The sequence below is a fragment of the Dicentrarchus labrax genome, unplaced genomic scaffold (assembly GCF_905237075.1).
Source record: "Dicentrarchus labrax unplaced genomic scaffold, dlabrax2021, whole genome shotgun sequence".
NCBI classification, from domain to species: Eukaryota; Metazoa; Chordata; class Actinopteri; family Moronidae; genus Dicentrarchus; species Dicentrarchus labrax.
The window spans coordinates 7,033,662-7,053,400 of NW_026136722.1; the positions used below are offsets into that span (position 1 = coordinate 7,033,662).

Consider the following 19,739-nt stretch of genomic DNA (forward strand, 5'->3'; position numbering starts at 1 on the left):
CTGTGCACATGGTTTAATGGCTTTTCAGGTTAGTGTGTACAGTCAACATTCACTCAAAACCATCTGCAAGCCTTCAGCATTAATACATTCATCCACTGCCAATTTACATATATATTAAACCAAACCTTTTGTGCTCCCACCTTGGACTGAATGTGTGATCCATAAGCACATCATTTCTGTGCGTGTTATTTTATTTCTCAAAATATTGAACACATTGTTTCTCAGTTGTATGGAAATATTGTGTTTGAAAACCATGAGGGGATCCCAGGGATCAAAACTGATGTAGGCAGCAGAGAGTAAATACGTCTGTGTGTTAGTGTACGCTCCTTCATGCCGGTGGTCTCATTGCTCCAAGGTAAAGGTCTCATGAATGATTTAATGAGCTTCGTGCATCTATTACATCCACGACTGAAAAGCCCTGACCTGCAGTGTGTACGGTCTCTGGAGCATTTCCAGGTTTGTCTCTCAATTCAACTACATTCTCTGGCTGAGAGATTCCTGGACTGAAGCGAGCGATGACACAAGGATAGTTAAAATGTTATTAAAAAAAAGACTTGACATTTTTATTTCCTGAATAAATGTGCACCCATTGACTCTCTCTATCTATAGGTAAACATATAAAAACATAATAGGAGGAAAGGCTGTAACCCTGCTTTATTTCATATGTGTTAACAGAATTTCCACAGTAATGGAAACAGAGGGGAACAAACATGATGATACCGGCTTATTGGTAGAAGACTGATGGTACATGTGGAAAAGACCTGTGCAGAAGAAGTCATAGCAACATAAAACAGCATTATTGACCTTGTTAGTGGTAATTTTTTATTATAGTTCTTTTGAAAAAAGACGATCATGGACACATACTTATTCAGAGCATTTACAAATCTAAAATAAAATACAAATCAGGTGTATTGTTTGCCATAAATACTAAACTCTGGTCTTTTTTCCCCCCACAAAAACTCCTACAGGTTTATTGTATATATTTTATTAAACATCTCTTATGATCCACCTCTGTAGGTTATATAAAATAGTCAATAAAATGAAAAAAAAAACAACAACATACAGGTATTGTTTCATCTTTCTAAAATACAAACCTGTACAATGACCAAGGAACTTTTGTGATTGCAGTAAGAAAAATGAAAATGTTTCCTCTCAGAAGGACCTCAGAGCTAAATGTAATCATTTCCTCTTGTGTTCCCCTGTGAAACAGCGTCATTTATGGAACTTTAATTTCACTGCACCTGCACCATGGCTGAATGACATCGGGGCTAGGGTGACTCACTGAAAAATAACATGCTAGACGTAGAAGACTGTTTTGCCTACAATATATACGACCCTTGTGTAAACTCTACGCAGGAAAAAGAGCCAAGTAAAAATGACTGCTGTCAGATGAAACCTGATGTTTTTTATTGGTTTTAACTAGAATTGAAAAGGTTGTTTATGATTTTGAACATGAAAATAATTAGCGACTGATAGCAACAATATTGTTGTCTACAGAACACAAAAGATCTTTAAGCTTTAAGGTACCATTTTACAATCATAGGCAATACTTAAATGAAAAGTCATCTGTGTCATACTTATCCTAAATATATTAGCCTTAGGCATTTATGGCCCCAAAAGAAAAGTTACATCATTTAATACAACATTGCAAAAAAAAAAAAGTTCCACAAACAATTATATATTTTTTTCTAAATATGAAAGAAATTCTCTATGGATGTATGTTATGTAGTTTATGTAATGTATGTCATGTATTTTATATTTTGTTGCAAACATTCAATTGACCATTTGCTAAGCCCCCCTTAGTTACTGTTGCTATGCCTGTCAAGCTTTTCATTTTTGCACATATTCAGTTTACAGTGATAACAATTACAGATTTACCTTGACAATTCTTAGTAATTTCCACAACAATGGTCCAGCCATTGATTTCAGACAAAGCCAGACAAAAGCAGGCTTCTCATTTCAAGTCAGCGGTCGTCAGTTTTCTCTGCTGAAATGACAACTTTCATTGATTTTAGCATTTCTTGGGGAATCTAATTAAGTTAACGATAGCTTCATGCTGTCTCCAGCTATTTAATGTACTGCAGATTCATTTAACAGACAGCTGTAGAGAGACAGGAAGGGTGGGTGGAGAGAGAGGGGATGATTATTTTACATGTTTTAAAGGAATCTTAAATAAGAAGTTGGAGGCTGCATTCATGACATTGTGCTTAAAGACTGAGGGTAAAGCTACATGTCCCAGACAAAAAGTGAGCATACTAACGAGTCGCTGATCCATGTAAAAGACATGGAAACAAATAAAAAGCATTGTTTATGTATACTTGGACAAGTGTGTTCAATTTATAGTTAGTTTTATCAATGTTTCACATTTAATATTACAAGTTACCCATTGTGTTTGTTGGACATGGCAACGATGGGAGCCAGAGCCCCTAACATTAGCCTACGCTCTGATACAGTGGCCTCCGGGACCTACTGTCACAATGTCAGGAAATTGGAGCTACACAGTTAATGTGCCAGAAAAGAATATGTGTTTTCTTTATTATTATTTAACCTGCAACTCCACAAAATCATGAAATGTTGCTGGCTTTGGGTATAACGCTGGGTTGGCTAACTGTTATTATACTGTAGTCAGACCTGTTAATGTCTGCAGCTCATGTTAGAGCAGATAAACACACTGTTTAATGCATTTCTTGCTTGTATGTTTGGTTTTGGATACAGGGTATATCTCTTACAGCCCTTTACACATCACTTCAACATGTGGCAAATCTTTAGCTTGACAGACCTGCCGTGTGGTTACCATTACTAAGCTATGATTGGACAATAACTGCTCAGGGTACGGCGTTATCAAATGGTCAATTATTTTCTAAACTTGGTATATTGTATTGCATATTTCTGATGTTAAAACTATTTTTTAAAATGCCCACTAAAAGCAGAAAACCTACATTTGCTGACATATAAAGCGTAACCCCGAGGCTCAGCAAATACTACGGGCAGTATTATGGATTGGAGATCCCGACTTAAGTTACCTGGGGTCTTGAACATTGACCTGAAATAAATGACTGATGTCAACAAGGGAGTATCAGGCAAGTGGTCTCTCTCTAGACAATCAATGGTACGGATTGACTGTAGAAAGTCCTTGGAGAAAAGAAAAGACTGCAGTGACAGTAGCCCATTATAACGATTCACAACTTTAAACAAAGCATTACAGTGCAATTGCTCAGCGCCTTTATCTGCTTTGGTGTGGTAAAGTTTTATTCCAGTCTTAAATCTTGCCTGGACATTTTTTTATTTCTATCTCAGGAATTAGATTCAGATTTATTAAGTCATATCTAACCTGTTTGTTATCATATTGTGTAGTTTTATCCAGGTTTGGTCCAGTAAAAAAGATCATCTGAGTGGCAGATATCAGGTGCAGTTGTTGAGAGTTCAGATGTTGTCAGATTAGCCACTAACGACCTTTCTGTTTACTCTTAAATGTGGCATTTGACCCTTGTCCACTCAAGCCTTAAAGGGCGATTCAGTCTTCATGTTAAACACATTTACAACAAATTGTTTTATACATTTTCTAAAATATACCATACGTCTAGATCGATCTTTTCTTGATTTCCAGGTGTCCACTGCTTCCAGTTAGGTTTAGTATAGTATGAAAATCAATTAGCAAAATGCTACTAATAACTTTACTTATTTGGTCACTTATTGAGGCAGTTACTAGCAGGGCCAACTTGGTGTGTTGGTGTGTTCAGGTGCTTGTGGAAAGCTCCAACATGCTAAATCTGAGACACTGTTGCTGACAAGCTTTGCATTTATGAGATATGTTGTCACAAAACCAAACCCCTAACACAATAATAATAAAAAAAACACATATAGACCTTGTAAAAAAAACCCAAAACATAATGTGAGTTTGGTAAATTTTTGCTTTAAAAAAGGTGCTGTTCGGCAGACAACTCTTAAGTTTTAGATGCTACTTAATTATTCCTCAGCACTTAAACACACCAACAAGGAAGAGTTTTCAAAACAGTTGCTGCTTCCAACTGCTTTGAAGATGTGAACGTCATTGTTTTTGCTCTGGCTGGTTATCTATCATAAGTTGATTTTAATATATTACTAACATGACCTGAAATCAATAGACAAGAAAGGTGGGAAATGAAGCTAAAAACTTGAATGCTTTTGAAAATGGCTTGCAGTAATTAAAGGGCTAAAAGATGCAAAACCACTTGTATTTTCATGCCATTTTAACCAGGCCTTTAAACGTGTGTCTGGCTAATCTAAGGTGTCAGGCTCAGCGTCCATGCAGGTCTCCCAGGGGTTACGTGGCATGTGGGGCATGGAGATGAGGAGCAGGGCAACTCCACTGAGGATGAGCAGGGTGAAGGAGGCGCAGGCGCAGGTAAAGGACCAGGAGTAGTAGTATTCAATCCAGATGGTCTCATCACTGTCAATCATACGCTTGACAGACTGGCGCATTACCTCGACACAAATGATGATGCAAAGGCCTGCGTGCCAAAACAGAGAGAACGCTGGTAAAGGCAGATGCTTCACTCTCATTAATGACATGTTCCACATTTACACTGCAAGACTTTCACTGTTATTTTAACCTGTTAAGTCTGTAACAGTAACTGTGATGCTTGATGTTAGTTTGCACCCATCAAAGTTAATTTAACACTTGTAGATCTTTCGAATTGTCACCCCAGAGTCTATCAGCACTTGCCACACCAAAAAAAAATTGTCAGTGAAAAATCAGCTTTGTCATCTCTGTTAAATTAGCTGCATAAGTAATATTCATCCCCAAAAGAAAAAGTGTGTGTGATTATGACACTGACACACTTCATTTCAAGCTGTAAGCACTGAGACAAGAGTACTACACAAAGCCTGATCTGTAATTTCACATTACATTCACATTATCTGCCATATCTGACCTGCAAAGGCGAAGAACATCCCAGCAGGCCGGAGCAGGTAGTCCCGCCCTTTTCCAAAAGAGAAGATGACACAGAGGGTGCCCAGGATCATGAAGAACAGACTGAATATGGCGATGGCTGCTGCTGAGATATTGTACTCTGAGATGAGGAAAAAAGAATAACAGGAAAGGTGTGAAAGAGACAGAAAAAAAAGAAAATAAAGAAGGAAAGAGAAGAGACAAAGAAAGAAAAACAGCGAGGACCTAAGAGTGAGACAGGAAAGTGGTAGCGATTAAAAAATTGAGCGAGCGGGTAGGAACCGAAGGGGAGGTTGCAGTATCGTTTCCATAATAATTGTTTCAATATTGCGCTCAGGCGAGTTATGACACAGATAATTAGCCTTTAAATTAGCCTCACTTTAAAAACAACAGTCATTTATCCGAACTGGCAATAATGTCATTTGCATGACAGATACGATGCTGCAGGCTTATAACGAGGTGATTAGAACGTCTCTCCCTCTTTTGCTGCCCGCCTCCCCTCCTGTCTGTCTGTTAGATAAAGATAATCTAGTCTTTCCTTCTCTATAACACTCCAGCTGCGATAGAAATGATCCTTGGAGCATCATATTTCATTTCAGCATCCAGACTGTGGCGTAACACCAGGTGTAAAGTAACCTTGCACTCAGCCTCTCCAGTGCTGTTCGGGCTCATTTTGAGGACTCTTGGTCTGTGTGAGTATTTGTGTGTGTAAAAGTCTCTGTAAATGGTATTATTCATTTCATGTGTGCATGTTTTTGCTTGAGCCTGTTTGCACTGTGTGTTATGTTCCATCAACAGATTTCCACAGTGCCCAGATTTGATTTATTTCTTGTATTTGATTCTATGCAGGACTTTTTTGCTGGTACAAGGTCAGTGGTGGAACTCAAATGTTTTATTTAAAGGTGTGTGTGTAACATGTGGGAGGATCTATTGGCAGAAATGGAATAATATTCATAGGTATGTTTTACATTGGTGTATAATCACCTGAATATAGGACATTGTTGTGTTTTTGTTACCTTAGAATGAGCTGTTTTATCTACAGAGGGAGCGGGTCACTTTCTATGGAGTCCGCCATGTTGAACTGCCATGTTTCTACAGTAGCTAACACTTAACACTGGCTGTAGATAGAGCCTTTTACATTTTTTGTGAGTTTCGAAGCAAGTCAGTAGTTTCTTCTAGAGACTTCACAGCCTGTTCTCATTCCCAGGTCGTCAAGTTAGTTGCAATCTGCAACTTCACCACTAGATGCCACTGAATCGTACACACACTTTAAGTAAAAAGTAGGAATACCACAATGTAGAAATATTCTGTTAGAAGTAGAAGTCCTGCATTGAAAATATGATATAAAGGTTGAGCATCTAAATATACTTAAAGTACAAAAAGTTAAATTAGTTATTATGCAGATTGGCCCATTTCAGAATTTATATTGTAAATGATCAAAATTGATGCAGTAATATGTACATAACTTTTTGCAGCTGGTAAGGTAGGGCTTATTTTCTACTATATATACTGCCACTAAGCTTGTGAATATCCCCAATAATAATACATCATGATTTGTTTATATTTTGTATAATTATATAGTAGACATATTCATAAAATGAAAATATCTCAGATTTGTACTTAAGTACATTATTTGAGTTAATAAAATTTCCACCACTGCAATGGGCCTTGTCTGTCAGTGTACTAAAGCTGTAACCATCCTTGAACACTTTCTGCTTTCTCATTTTATATTTTGCATTTGTTTTGCGTCTGACATTTAATTAATTGTTCTCAATGTGCTATGTAATTAAAAAAAAAAACTTGCATAAAATGTACTCAACAAATAAAGTTGCCCTTGCTGTTCTTGTCTGAATGACTGATTGTTGCCCATAATATTCTGTGTTTTGTGCTACACAGTAAATGTCCACTCCTGTTGAATTTTCAATATGTTCTGACAAAAAAAAAAAAGACATACGTTTTTCTTCACTTAATTCTACCAAGATGTAACCGTGCTCTATCTATTGCAATTTAAAGCTCAGACACTAATCTGTAATTGCCTTCCTGTATGGGTATCTCCTCTGTGTCTAGTCAGAAGCTGAAAGGGTCACGTTGCCAACGTACAGGGGAACCGTTTCCTGGAAATACGTTTACTTTTGAAAGTAGCAATCTTGCTAAGGCGGGGGAAGATGAGAAGATGAAAATCAGAGGATATTGGAACAGATTTCTTTCTTAATGGACATGAGGGAACGTGTGTATGTAACTGAGTTTGTGAGGTAACATTTGCTCGTTATATATAAAACGTATTCCAGGCAGCATTAACATTTCCTTTCAAAATGTGTTTGCTGTTGAAAATTTGCAGGAATGTGGGGAAGACCCGGTTATTGGGGTCTTACATGTGACATACAGGCATTTCTTCATATGCTGTGCTTAGATTTGAATAATATAGGATACCTGAGCATATATTCATGCATAAAACTGCTGTGCACCTTCTTTCCTCTTACTTAGAAAACTACTAGAAATGGTTTCTGTTATGTTTCTTTGTCATCACCAACACACAGTTGGGTCCCAGAAAAACAGGATCTGTTATAACATGTAGTCTGGGTGGCAGTGAGTGAGGAGGCACCCACCTTTCTGGGTCTTGACTTCAAAAACCTCAGCTTCTTCCCCCGAGGTAAAGTGTTTGAAGTAGGAACAGTTCTTCGCTGCAGCGTAAGACAGGGAGAGAGAGAGAGAAAGAGAGAGAGGAGGGGGCGAGAGAGTGATAGACAGAGGCAGATGAAACATGAGGGGGGGAGAGAGCATGTGGCTCAGGTTGTATCCCAAGCCCTGTGTGTCTGCACTACCAATTGATGTAAATCTCTCAACGGACAGAAAGCGAACAAATACACATACATTAATAGGACACACAGCTATGAAAAAACTTAGACATTATATTTATTATTCATTTTAGCCTGGATTTCTGGTTTGGTGTATCACTGGTAGCCTTGTAAAAAAATGTTTTGTATAAATTCAGTTACCCAATTTCCAGCTAGCAAAGTTGTTTGATCATGATACTTTGCATAAGTTCAGATCTTTATAAACCTTGTGTCAACATGACAACAGGTTTCTTTCACCATCTATAACCTCACAATTTAGAAACTTCTGAAATGATTCTAAATGTGTTTTGTGGGCCCAATATTCATTGATTCATTCAGAACAAAAATAACTTTTAAATGCCATTGTATAACCCAATTTAGCAATAAATTCCCATGACAGCTTACAACATTTTACACTCTTATCTTTTGATATTACCTCATAGTTTGGATTTGTTGAAATGGGATATAAACAAATACCCCTCTCAATAATACCATGAAACTGAATCTTCTTCCTTAAAATCCAACTGCAGTGCTTTTGACTGAACGCTGTCTCTGTATGACGTCCCACCCCAGCAGCTTTTTTTTAAGGCTCATGCACACTTCACCAGAGTGGGTACATGCAAACCCAGTGACTGAAACCTGTGCCTGTTTGGTTGAAAGACATTCGATGTGCTCGATATAACAGAAAATGAAGAATGTGTGTGTTATCCAAGTATAAAAACGCATTTCTAAACTGGTAGAATCAGCACGCTGTCTCTGCTGTTTGATCAGATGGACGTTTAACACAGTAGCCAAATCTCAGTAGTGTTCTGCGACTTGATTTCATCCTAAAATAAAATGTCTTGAAGTTAAATCCCTCACTGTCCTCCATGTTGGCTGTGTTTATTCCCCATGCCCATTTCTACACAGGAATGATACATTTCTGCACTTTGCTTGCCCAAACTCTAGTCCTTTGACCACAATCTTCAAGATAACCCCATACAGAAAAACGATTCTTGGGTGCAGTCATTGCCCACACATCCATCTATCTATTTGCTGTCTCTTAGGGCAGCCTGGCCGAGAGGGAGGGGTGGAAAGGACGTAAAGGCCAAGTGAGGGTCCCCTCTTCCCTCCACTCACCATGCTTTCTCGCTGAGATTAAACCCATAAAACAGACAGGTGCTCTCTCTGTCCACACAGAGATGGAAAATGTTTGTGTGTTGCTGTCGGTGTATGTGCATGTGAGTGTGTGTATGTGTGTACCAGGCAACAGAGGAGCTGTTTGTTACCCAGGATGAGAAAGAATCACTAAAGAGGTAACCTAGCAACAGGCTGCTGCAGGTCTTGCCTAGTCCTATCTATTTACCCATGTAAAGGCATATCAAGAGGACCGTGTGCATACATATGTGTGTCTTTGTGCATGCGTGTAATAGTATGTGAGTGTGGAAGTGTGTGAGTGTGTGAGTGTGTAAGTGTGTGTGTGTGTGTGTGTGTGTGTGTGAGGCTGGTGGTAGGGAGAACCGGAGGCGGAGTCACAGTGCAGCCTGGATCTGTAAATATATTTTTTTCATTAGTCTTCTCTTATTAGGTGTCTTTACCTCTGGGGCTAAACTAATCTGAGCTAATATGTGTTTGGGTGTAGCTATAAGATTTACTCCAGTCTCAGAGAACACAATCTGCTCACCACAAAGACAAGGTGGAAAGACCTCTGATTTATACAAAGGGGGCTTCAAAAGACTGAGCCTCTAGTTATCTCCTTGATCCTGATAAATTCAGATTGATAGTGTAGACAGCAGTGACAGAAAATGAGTTAGGACAGTGACTCATTTTCTAAGGTTGAGTAATTGACCATTCGCTAAGCCCCACCCCCTCTTAGCTACTGTTGCTAGGCATGCCAAGCTGTCATTCTAGCGTGGCACTTGTGCAGTTCACAGCAATGATGGTGAATAACAGATTTATCTGTCTTGAAATTTGCAGTAATGTTTAAAACAGTGGGTATTCGATTTCACAGACAAATAAACAAAAGGAAGTTTTCTCATTTCTAGTGGATGACCGTGGAATTTGTTGGCCAAAACCTGCAGTAAGAGATTTGTTTTTGCCACCTCGGGGCAGCAGAAACAAAAGGTATATCCTCACCATGGTGAATTTTGTAGCAAACAGTTGCTTATTTACACATGCAGCAGCTACACAGCAACATTACCTTCGTTTGCAGTCATATCTCTGACCACCCAGTAGAAGTACAATATTCACTCTCTTTTAGCTCTGTTTGGGTCTCTACCAACTCCCGAGGGAAGCTGGCTCTGGCTGCTACATGCTCGGCTATATTTACCAGCAATGTCTGTTTGCTGTTTAGTGCTGAGCAGGTTATGAATTGTGGCTTTTACATGAAAATAGCTGCCTGCTGTGACCAGAAACAGCAATACTAGAGCAGTGAGAGTGAACTAAAAGGGTCTTAAATATGCACTTGATTGCTCCATAGATGATGTACTTCTGCATTGAGGCTAAAGCTGCATGTCCCATGCAAAAGGTGTCCTCGCCAGCTGATGATCCATTTAGAAGATACAGAAATAAAGGAGCAGCATTGTTCATGTATTATAGTGAAGAGATAGTTATATTATAATGTATTTTTAATAAAAATGCAGTTTAAATGTTGTTTGTTCTAATAACCCTTTGGTGGTTTGAAGGTACAATGGAAAGACGTACATTGAGAAGCAGCACTGTAGTTAGGAGTTATGCTTTAATGTTAGCGTTTTTAAACTTTTACGAGAAAAAGAGACTGGAGGATGTGGAATGTACTGAAGGAACAAAGAAAGAAAGCCCAAATAGTAATAAAGGAATAAACAAAAAGGAGAAAGCAATTAACTCCGTAGTTGGCAGTGGATAAAATTTGACACAAACTGAATAAATCTAAAAAAAAAAACACTTGTTGTGCAACATGAAGGTTGCTGTATCAATAGTTTCTATAACAGTTAACAGAACAGTCCACACAACTGGTTTCACTTGGATTCGGTCCTTGTTTACAGTGTGGCACAGGGGACTTCTGGAGCCTGCCTGGGCTGGTGTTGCCATGGTGATTGATTGGCTACTTAATGAGCACACTGCCAGAGCTTTTTCTATGCCGAATAACCAATGGGTTTGGCAAATGTAACAGTTGCTGAAGTGCTAGCCATTTAAAGAGCAGGACAGAGCTGCTGTTATAACTCTAAACTCTCAGCACCTTTGCTCTCAGGCAGCGGGTCTGCCAATCCTGAACAGGAATTTTAGGTTACATAACCTCCATAATAATATAATAAGCAACTGACATGCCCCGTAATTTTGGAAATAATGCTTGGTAACTACTGTTGGCCATGCAGGCTAACATTTGGACAGATAAATTGTTGTGTTTAATGCAACCCTTCCACTTTTAGTCCTGTGTTTCTGGATTTGGAAAGGTGTCAAAATGATACCCCATTCTCCAAACTCTTCATATAGATCTCCATGTACAGCATGTGGGGAAATCCACAACATGACACGGTTGCCATGCCTAGTTACGGTTGCTAAGCTAAAATTGGACAATCGTAGTTCGGAGGTGAGATTCAACGAATAGTTAATTAAACAAATTTTGTTGTGATGGTGATTTTGCTAAATGAAGTCCAACCATTTCACAACAGCTACACTGTGATTTGTTTACAACATTCAGATTACCTCCAAAACGGCAATAACTTTTATAGAGCAGACAACAAATATGGGTCCCCACTACAAATTCTTCTTGGCGTTACAAGACAGGACAGGGAGAGCTGTTGCACAGGTGTGATTCATCCAAGTTGATTTAATGACTTTGCAACTTTTTTGTCACTGCCTCAGTATGCTAGGAGAGAAAGTTGGAAACTTCCGTCTTTATGACACATTATACTGGTGGAGTACTGTTAACTCTGTCGCTTCACAAACAAAGTTAAACTACAATATCTATGCAGCTTAAACACTCATATTTACACTGCCCAGAAATGGTTAAAAACAAATCTGGCTAGTATCATAACTTTATGGAGGAAGAGAACATCTGGGTGCGTATAATTGACCTTGCAGTCTGGCTAATGGGGAGATTTAGTTCCGGGAGGGGAGAGAGATTAGAACGAGGTATCGCCTGTCATTTTAGTTTCGCCTCTTTGCATTAAACTCTGCGGCCAGTTTCTCCTTTACCCTTTCCTTCCTCTCCACCTGTCATTACACCTGTCTCTCTCTCTTCGACCTTAACTTCTTCTTTCGGTTTAGTATTCTTGTGGATTTCCTTTTACAGTTCTTTTCTATGCTTGTGCCTTCCACCTTTTCCCATTGATCTGTGAAGTACCATCCAAAACCCACTCACATTTAATTGAATTATAATGGTATTTCCATGTTTTTACCTATAATAACAACTTGCGCAGGTGGTCTTGAAAAAAAGCTTCTGAATCCTTTGCAGGAGTTCATGGTTTTTTTAGGTGATGGGGGGGCTGTTCTTTTTCGAGCCACGCAGAATGACCGACTAATTCTGGGTCAATGTGAATAGGATGGTTGGTGGTGGTATTTGAATGGCTATTCCACCAGGAACTCTGATAACTGGGACACAGCAGCACAGGAGTCCTCACGGCCTGATCCTGTGTGTGTGTGTGTGTGTGTGTGTGTGTGTGGCCTGACCTTTATCATTAAATTCAAAACATCTAAGTTTGACTCACCACAAACTGCATCCTAGCATCTCATTCTGCAAGTGATGGCAGCAGTTATCTCTCAACATATATTTATTTCCTTTTATATATTTCAAATTTACATAATAGGGAGTGATTCATTCAAATTTGGAACCTTACACTTGTTTTCTGAATGCCAAATCAGCGCCACACCTCCACAGTTTTTGGCTCTGCACCTGAAGCAGAAATCTGGCAGGCTAGAAAGGAAAATGACTGGGTGTCTAGATAGTGAAAATGGTGTCTCAAGGTGACATCGGTGCTTTTGAGGGTATGAATTGGGGGCACCGGTCAGGCATTGTGTCACTGAAAGAGGAGGAGGGTTGTTTTGGTGGTAATTTCTTTCCGCTGTAGGACTAGAAAACACGATGCCTGACCACTGGCAAGCTTTAAAACATCTCTGGTAATAAATTCCTCTCCCTGGATTCTTTGCACACATATGTATAGGAACACACACGTGCACACAAAAGCATAATTCATGCTCTTTATTTCCCAGTTGAGCAGCTTGATGCGATCCATAAAGGGTTTGTTTGACTTTTACAGCACTCAAGCTGTCATGCGTCATTTGTGGGAAGCTAATTTCAAAAGTCATTTGGGTTCACCGCTTTGCTGCCGTTGTTATGCAACCCCTTCACAAAAGCAGTGTAATTGTGCCTATATGAAAAAGTGTTTGTGTACACGCCTCTTGACGAATAACTCCCCCTCTGTTTGGAAAAATGCAAATGTGCGTTATTAAGTCCAATCACCGCTGCCTACTTGGGTATACCATTCATCAAGGATGTAATCTGTTATAGGGCACTCTCTATCAGCTCAAGATTTCTTTTACACCATTATGCTCTGCTTATGTGCACTACAACACACCTTAAATTGAGGAGCAGACAAAGTAACGCTGGTGTGGTGTTGTTAGTCAATCAGCCAGTCCGTTAGGCTCCAAACTCAGTGGCAGGTTACTCAAGTTGATGAAAATCTAGTCATACCTCAAACATACCTTGTCATGAGGTGTTAATGCTGGTGTTAAGGTTAGCTGGCTTGCAAAGTGCAAACACTGACTCCCTTAAAAACACCTGTGAATGTATCACATGTGAAATTGCACACAAACTGCAATCCAGCCAAGCTTTCAGTACTGTGCTGCCATTACTGATAGCACTCTATCAAGGAGAAAGCAAATGGCTGAAGCCAGAGATTGGCTGTATTTTTCTCTGGTCCTCTCTGCTGTTAAACTATCTGGCAGATTGGCCAACTGGATGACAGTAGAGAAAGCACTTATTGAGAAGAAACCTGTAGATGGTCACTGAAACTCACTTTCTGAGCGAGAAAACAGCATCTCACCCAATGTCATGTTTACATAACATGGCGTGAAAGAGGACTAGAACTAGGGACACATCACCACACTCACAGATCCATTTCAGATGACACCAGGGCCACAAATGGGGAGAGATGGGCTTGTGTAACTAAACTACTGAGCTTGGCGTGGGAACAAATGGCAGAACTGCGTGGCCACACGCCAAATCACTAGACCTTTTCAGGTAATATGAGAGAATGACTCATTATCCCTCATAATGCAAGTGTGGAAACACTGGTGTGATTGTGGGAATGTAGCCAAAGGGGTCTCTGACAAAACAGCTGATATTTCTTGCTGCACACTCTTGACAGGTGGCAGCAGACTGAGCTGAACTCCCTTCGCTGCTGGACGTGAGACAGGTGAGCTGCCGACAGCTTTAGTCTGTCAGATGGGTTCTGTCTAGTCATTCCTATCCATTCCAGGTTGTGTTGCGTATCACAGAAGCAGCTGGGACTCTGTACAGATATGACACTTTTTTACTACTGCTGTCAGGATGGAGTTTTAAGTCTGTCAGCTACAATATGTCCTTCATACGTTCCACAGGCAATTGACTTGTCCACAGGGAAAAGGAATCTCCAACTACTGGACTTAACAGAGTATGTATGTCTCATTTTACAGCAAGAAGTTGTTCTGGAGGCCATTGGTGTTGTCATATTTTATGGCAAGCAGCTGTCACAACTCTTGTCTGTCTCTTTCTGGTTTTTACAACATGTAATGCACAAATCTTAGTACAGTTTCACCTCTATTCGCTGAAAGCCCCTTCTTTCTTAGGACACTTTAATTGTGCTCCCCCTTTCCTCCACCAACAGCGGCATCCCTACCTCTGTCCTTCCACGCAGGATCCTTTTTTTCCCCCCAATCTCCTTCGTCCCTCCTGTGTCTCCCAGGTGTACTCTAACTCATGAGCTAGAGCGGGGAGCCACACTTCATTAAGGCCTGTACTGATCCTGAGGTGCTGGAGCTGAAGGCTAAAGTCAATGATGGAGTCGGAGTGAAATCTGTCTGTTAAGCTGCAAGGCACGCACACGCAGCCAGAGGCCAGCCAGACACTGTTTACCCCAGGGCTCTGTTCTAAGAGAGCTTGTAATTAAAGCTACATGGTTATTTTGGAGAAGTAGACTTTTAAATACAACACTGATTGTTTTGACTTATTCTTTTGGAATCAGTTACTCAATGCTGTGTTATGCAAGGAGGGAAAAGAACTTACAAAAAAGACTTGTAAGTTAAAGATCACCGTTTTACTTTTTTCGACACAGATTGTGCACCAAACAGCTTCTCCAACTACTTTTTTGTCTAGTCCAGTGTGAAACATGTAGGAGGATATATTGGCAGAAAGGGAATACAATATTCATATGTATGTTTTCATTAGTGTATAATCACCTGAAAATAATAAGAAACGTGTTTTCGTTATCTAAGAATTAGTTTTTTTTATCTGCAGAGGGAGTGGATCTTCTTCTACGGAGGGCGCCATGTTGAACCGCCATGTTTCTACAGTAGCCCAGAACGGACAAACCAAACTGTGGCTCTAGTTAAGGCTTTATACTTTTATGCAAGTTTTAGCAGTCACAGTAGTTCCTCCTTCGCACTGAGAAGGCGAGTCGTATTCAGTTGGCTGCAATCTGCAACTTCACCTCAAAATGCCACTAAATCCGACACACTGGTCCTTTAAGTAAGAGTTTGTGCACAAATGGGTGCATTTAAACATTGTGCAGACTAGGATTTATCTGTGGCATTATAAATACTGCTTGAATTCAACCAGAATGCACCAGCTCAGTTGGTCTTCAATGTACCCAAGTTCTCCCACACACTACTCCTCTGCACCCTGCACAAGCTACTGGTGGCTGCTCAAATCCAATTTAAGTCACTGGTACTTGCCAACCAAGCTGTGAATGGCTCAGGCCCATCCTACCTCCAGGACATGGTCAAACCATAGACTCTAGACCATCCTCTATGCCAATCACTACAAAGAGAGCCCACCTTGGCCCATGAAGACAAACACACAAAAAACAGGTTGTCTTATTGTTTAAATGTAGCACTTGAAGTAGTTGCTGTATACTTGTATAATTTTTTTTCTTTTAATTATTGTAAGTTGCCTTGGACAAAGGCGTCAGCATTCTTTTAATTTCTTCTGCTCTCTAGACAAGTCTTGCATTTAGTTTGATCAAAGCCAATTAACCTCAGCTCTGACACTGTGAGCCAGACTAAACAAAAGATGTAGAAGTTAAATAGCATCTTATGATTTTACATTTTCATATACAGAGAGTCAGAAAGTATGCTGACAGATGATCTAACACTTCCCCTTGTGATCTGAGAAGTCCCACAAAAAAAGGAAAAATCTAGAGAAGTGGGGCTTTGGTGTGAGCTAAAATTGATTTTATTCCCATCTTACAATGAGAGTCCATCAGTCCAGACAAAACAGATTCATGTTTTTGTCATGTTAACTGTGAAGTATAGCGGCGATGCTCTCCCGTTACGCACTCAACTTCAGCTGTTGGACTGTGCTTAATTGGCAGTCTGTTCAGTGACTTCCTCTGTGGAAGATAATGATGGTTCAGTGAGAAGCTGGCCACAGAACTGTTACACATTCAGTCCAAACACACATGCATGTGTGTTTGTGTATTTACATGCTCACACATATGCACATGCCAACATATGTGCTGATATGTGCCTTTGTGTGTATGAGGAGAGGAAGGGACAGACACACAGATGGAAGAAAAGGCGGCAGACTCCAACCCTCTCTCTTCCTTCTTTACTTCCTCAGTGGTGGTCCTTAAAATTATTTTTAGATGTCAAAGCAGCAATATTTGAGGGCACAAACGCCAGTTCTGCATAACTGAAACCCAAGCAAGTCAAAAGCAAGACTTAATTCTAACTGTGATACAAGTGAGTAGATGAAAGCCAGCAGAGACACCGCTCTAGTCAGCGCTTGAGTCCATTTTTTCTGCTTTGACCTGCATGTTTGCACAGAAACATAAAGCAGAACTGTAGTATAAATATTTCTTTACAGGTTCCAATCCACTGGAAACCAAACACCGTTTTTTCTTACTTCATCCAGTAAAATAAAACCTCACTACATCCAGGACTATTTCAAGCAACCACAAAACAAATTCACTTGGACAACAGAAAGAAATGTTTAGCCTGACAAACTGAAATACAAAAATCCATCATATTTGCCAACAGTGAGATCAAGAGGCTCCGTACCTCCAGGTAAGCTGATGGGGCCGCAGCCTTTGCCCTGAGGGTCCTCCTCGACAATGAAGATGCTCTTCTTGCAGAGCCTCCAGAGGCCAAAGTGGGCCGCCTCGCAGGTAGCGTTGAGCTTCTCCACCCGGGGGCTGAGTACGGCCCAGTGGTCGGTCACCACCGCCGCCAGCATGGAGGACATGCCCACCAAGATCACCACAGACGTGATCTTGACCTTGGTCGCCTGTTCCTCGAACATGTTGCTGCTCGCTGTGCGTGCAAAGTTGTGGATGTGTGTGCGTGCGCGTGCCTGTGGTTTGCACGTGTGTGTGACAAATGAAAAGCTAGTGTGTATGTGGCTGTGTATAGAACGAAAGAGCGCGTGCGATCGTAAAGACTGCGTAGGACAGTCAAGGTTGCCTTTGCCTTTGAATGTTGACTCCAGAGGTTCCCCCGTCTTGTCTACAGCTTCACTACACTTCTGATGTCCTCTCCTCTCTCCTGTCCACAGCTCTTTCTTTCTCTTTCTCTGCCTTGTGCCTGGTAGTTGGAAAAAAAAGGGGGCCAGATAACAGTGCCCTAGTTTCTACCGCTCTCCTCTCTTCCTCTCCCTCCCTAGCTGGTGAGCCGAGGTCCTTCAGCTACGAGATGAAGATGTACTGGGGAGTGCTTTCACCTATTACACCCATTATTTTACCATTCTGGTGTTGACCAAGAGTCGGGTCAAGATCAGACACCTTCATTTAAAGCTTAGACAGTCTATTGATTGTGAGCATTTGAGTTGCGCACTTCTAACCACAACATCAAAGCCAATCTAAGAAAATTTTCTGGCAAGTTTTGACTGCTGTTCGATATTTCATTGCCACGCCAAACACTGATGCTATCGATCTATCATGTATCTGAAACGCTCTCTGTCACATCTCTTTCATATTCTTATTCAGTCCGAACCGTTTCCAGCTCATTTGTCTCAGGCGCCGTGTGTCAGGGGACTCCTGGGGGTGGGGGGGAGAGATTTCCTTTATTAGTTGTCGTCTGAATGAGCTGATCTACTTATTCAGCCAATCGGCGGTTAAGCTTTGAGACAAGGGTCCCACCTGATGTCAGCAGCTGATCCAGATTCAGAAAGACAGAAAAAGGGCTTTGACATAGGGCCGCTAAAATTTGACATTCAGTTTATAGAGTTTGAATATGATTGACAGCACAGCAGAGAGAGTTTTAGAGCTTTAAATATTCCTGTGTTTAATGAATGGGCCTTCTGAATGTCCCTTACTATATGTTAATTGAGCCATTTTGAGAAAGCTTAAAAAAAATCCAACAAGTGGCTTTGAATCCTTTGATTCTAAAGTTTTTCCATTTTGTAAACCGACATCTTAAGACTTTTAATTTAATCTTTAATAATACATTGAGATAATAATCTGATTTGGCACACAAATGCTTTTAATTGCTTTAAAAAAAAAAAATGACACCACAAAGTTTGAGGATGGAAGAAACTGTAAAAAGCTGATACATCTCAAAGGCACAATCAACCTTTTCCCTATGAAATACTTGAGTAAATGGGCATGCTTTTTATAAACCACTGTGCCCCACTTTAGACAGGACTCTGGCCCATTTTCAGCCCTGACAACGCTCACACAGCTTTTTAACACACTAAAAGGCAAGACATTAAAAGCAAGAGGTAAAGGGAGAAGGCAAGACACAATGCATGTGTTAAAAAAAAAAGGGACCAAAGTGCTTTCTGTAAACACCATCAGTAGCTAACCGAACCAAGAAATTGATCATTAAAGATAAATCATTTCACTCACTAGCTTAAAAAAAGAAAGAAGAAACCCCACAGTGGAGCTTGAGGGGAGGCGAGACAGTTGTGTTCATTATCACGTTCCACCTGGATGCATTTGCAGCAAAACTGGCTTTTCTCCCAGAGGACGTGTTCCTTGCTGAGGCTGTGAGAGCGACCGCTTGTCTCTAAGTGTGAAATAATAGTGTCTTTTAGCACAGCCTGTCTTACTGGGTGACCCTCTGACCTGCTTCATTTGCTCATGGTCCCCTAGTGACTGCAGGGAGACCAAACACCTCACAGCTGCAGAGTCTCCAAGCAACAGCTAGCCGTGTGGACGACTGTGGTAACATGTTATTGAAGATACTGGAGGGTTCGCCTCATGTCAACTGAGCAAGGATGACAAACACTGTATACAACAGATGACAGCGTCTGGCAAGAAGGCATGTCTGACTCACATTTACCTGAAATATCACTGCCAAGGCTCTCAGAACCGGAACTGTTAGAGCAATGACAGAAACACGCAGAATCACTTATGATGAAATCAGGATTGACACGTCTAAACTCAGCAGTGATTAACTTCAATTAGGCCTGCCAGCTTCCTTGTTAGAAATTTTATTCCGGGATGAAAAACAACCTTAAATGGTGGCTAATTTTACCCATAACAGAATACATTTCATAGCTTTCAGAGGGACCCCGACAGTATTCATTTGCTAATGACAGGTAACATTACTCAAGCTAAATTAGATTACCCATGCCCCGAGGTGATTTCTATAAGGGTCATGTTAGTATTCTTCTATAAAACAACGGGATCAGTTACCACGCATGTTCACCTCTGCAACACGGTCTGCTCTCATTTGACCGGTTCTGGCAAAAAGCTTTGGCCACTGATCTGCATGAAGCAGAGGTGAGGTGGTGTGGGACTGTGAATTGTGAGTTAATGAGCGCACAGTGAAGAAAAATGAAATTAGGTGGAAATTACAAGGGACTGATGTAGCTGTAC

General features: G+C 40.5%; 1 protein-coding gene across 1 annotated transcript; it reads right to left on the bottom strand.

Annotated features, from left to right (window-relative positions):
* Positions 1-646: 646 nt before the first annotated feature.
* On the bottom strand, positions 647-17,510 carry LOC127356331 (voltage-dependent calcium channel gamma-1 subunit-like). Its single transcript, XM_051387984.1, has 4 exons — positions 16,981-17,510; positions 7,537-7,611; positions 4,914-5,051; positions 647-4,490 (listed from the first exon to the last, which is right to left on the bottom strand). Exons 1-4 carry the CDS (start codon positions 17,219-17,221, stop codon positions 4,258-4,260), a joined length of 687 nt encoding a protein of 228 aa, XP_051243944.1. The 5' UTR covers positions 17,222-17,510; the 3' UTR covers positions 647-4,257.
* Between the last annotated feature and the right edge of the window lie 2,229 nt (positions 17,511-19,739).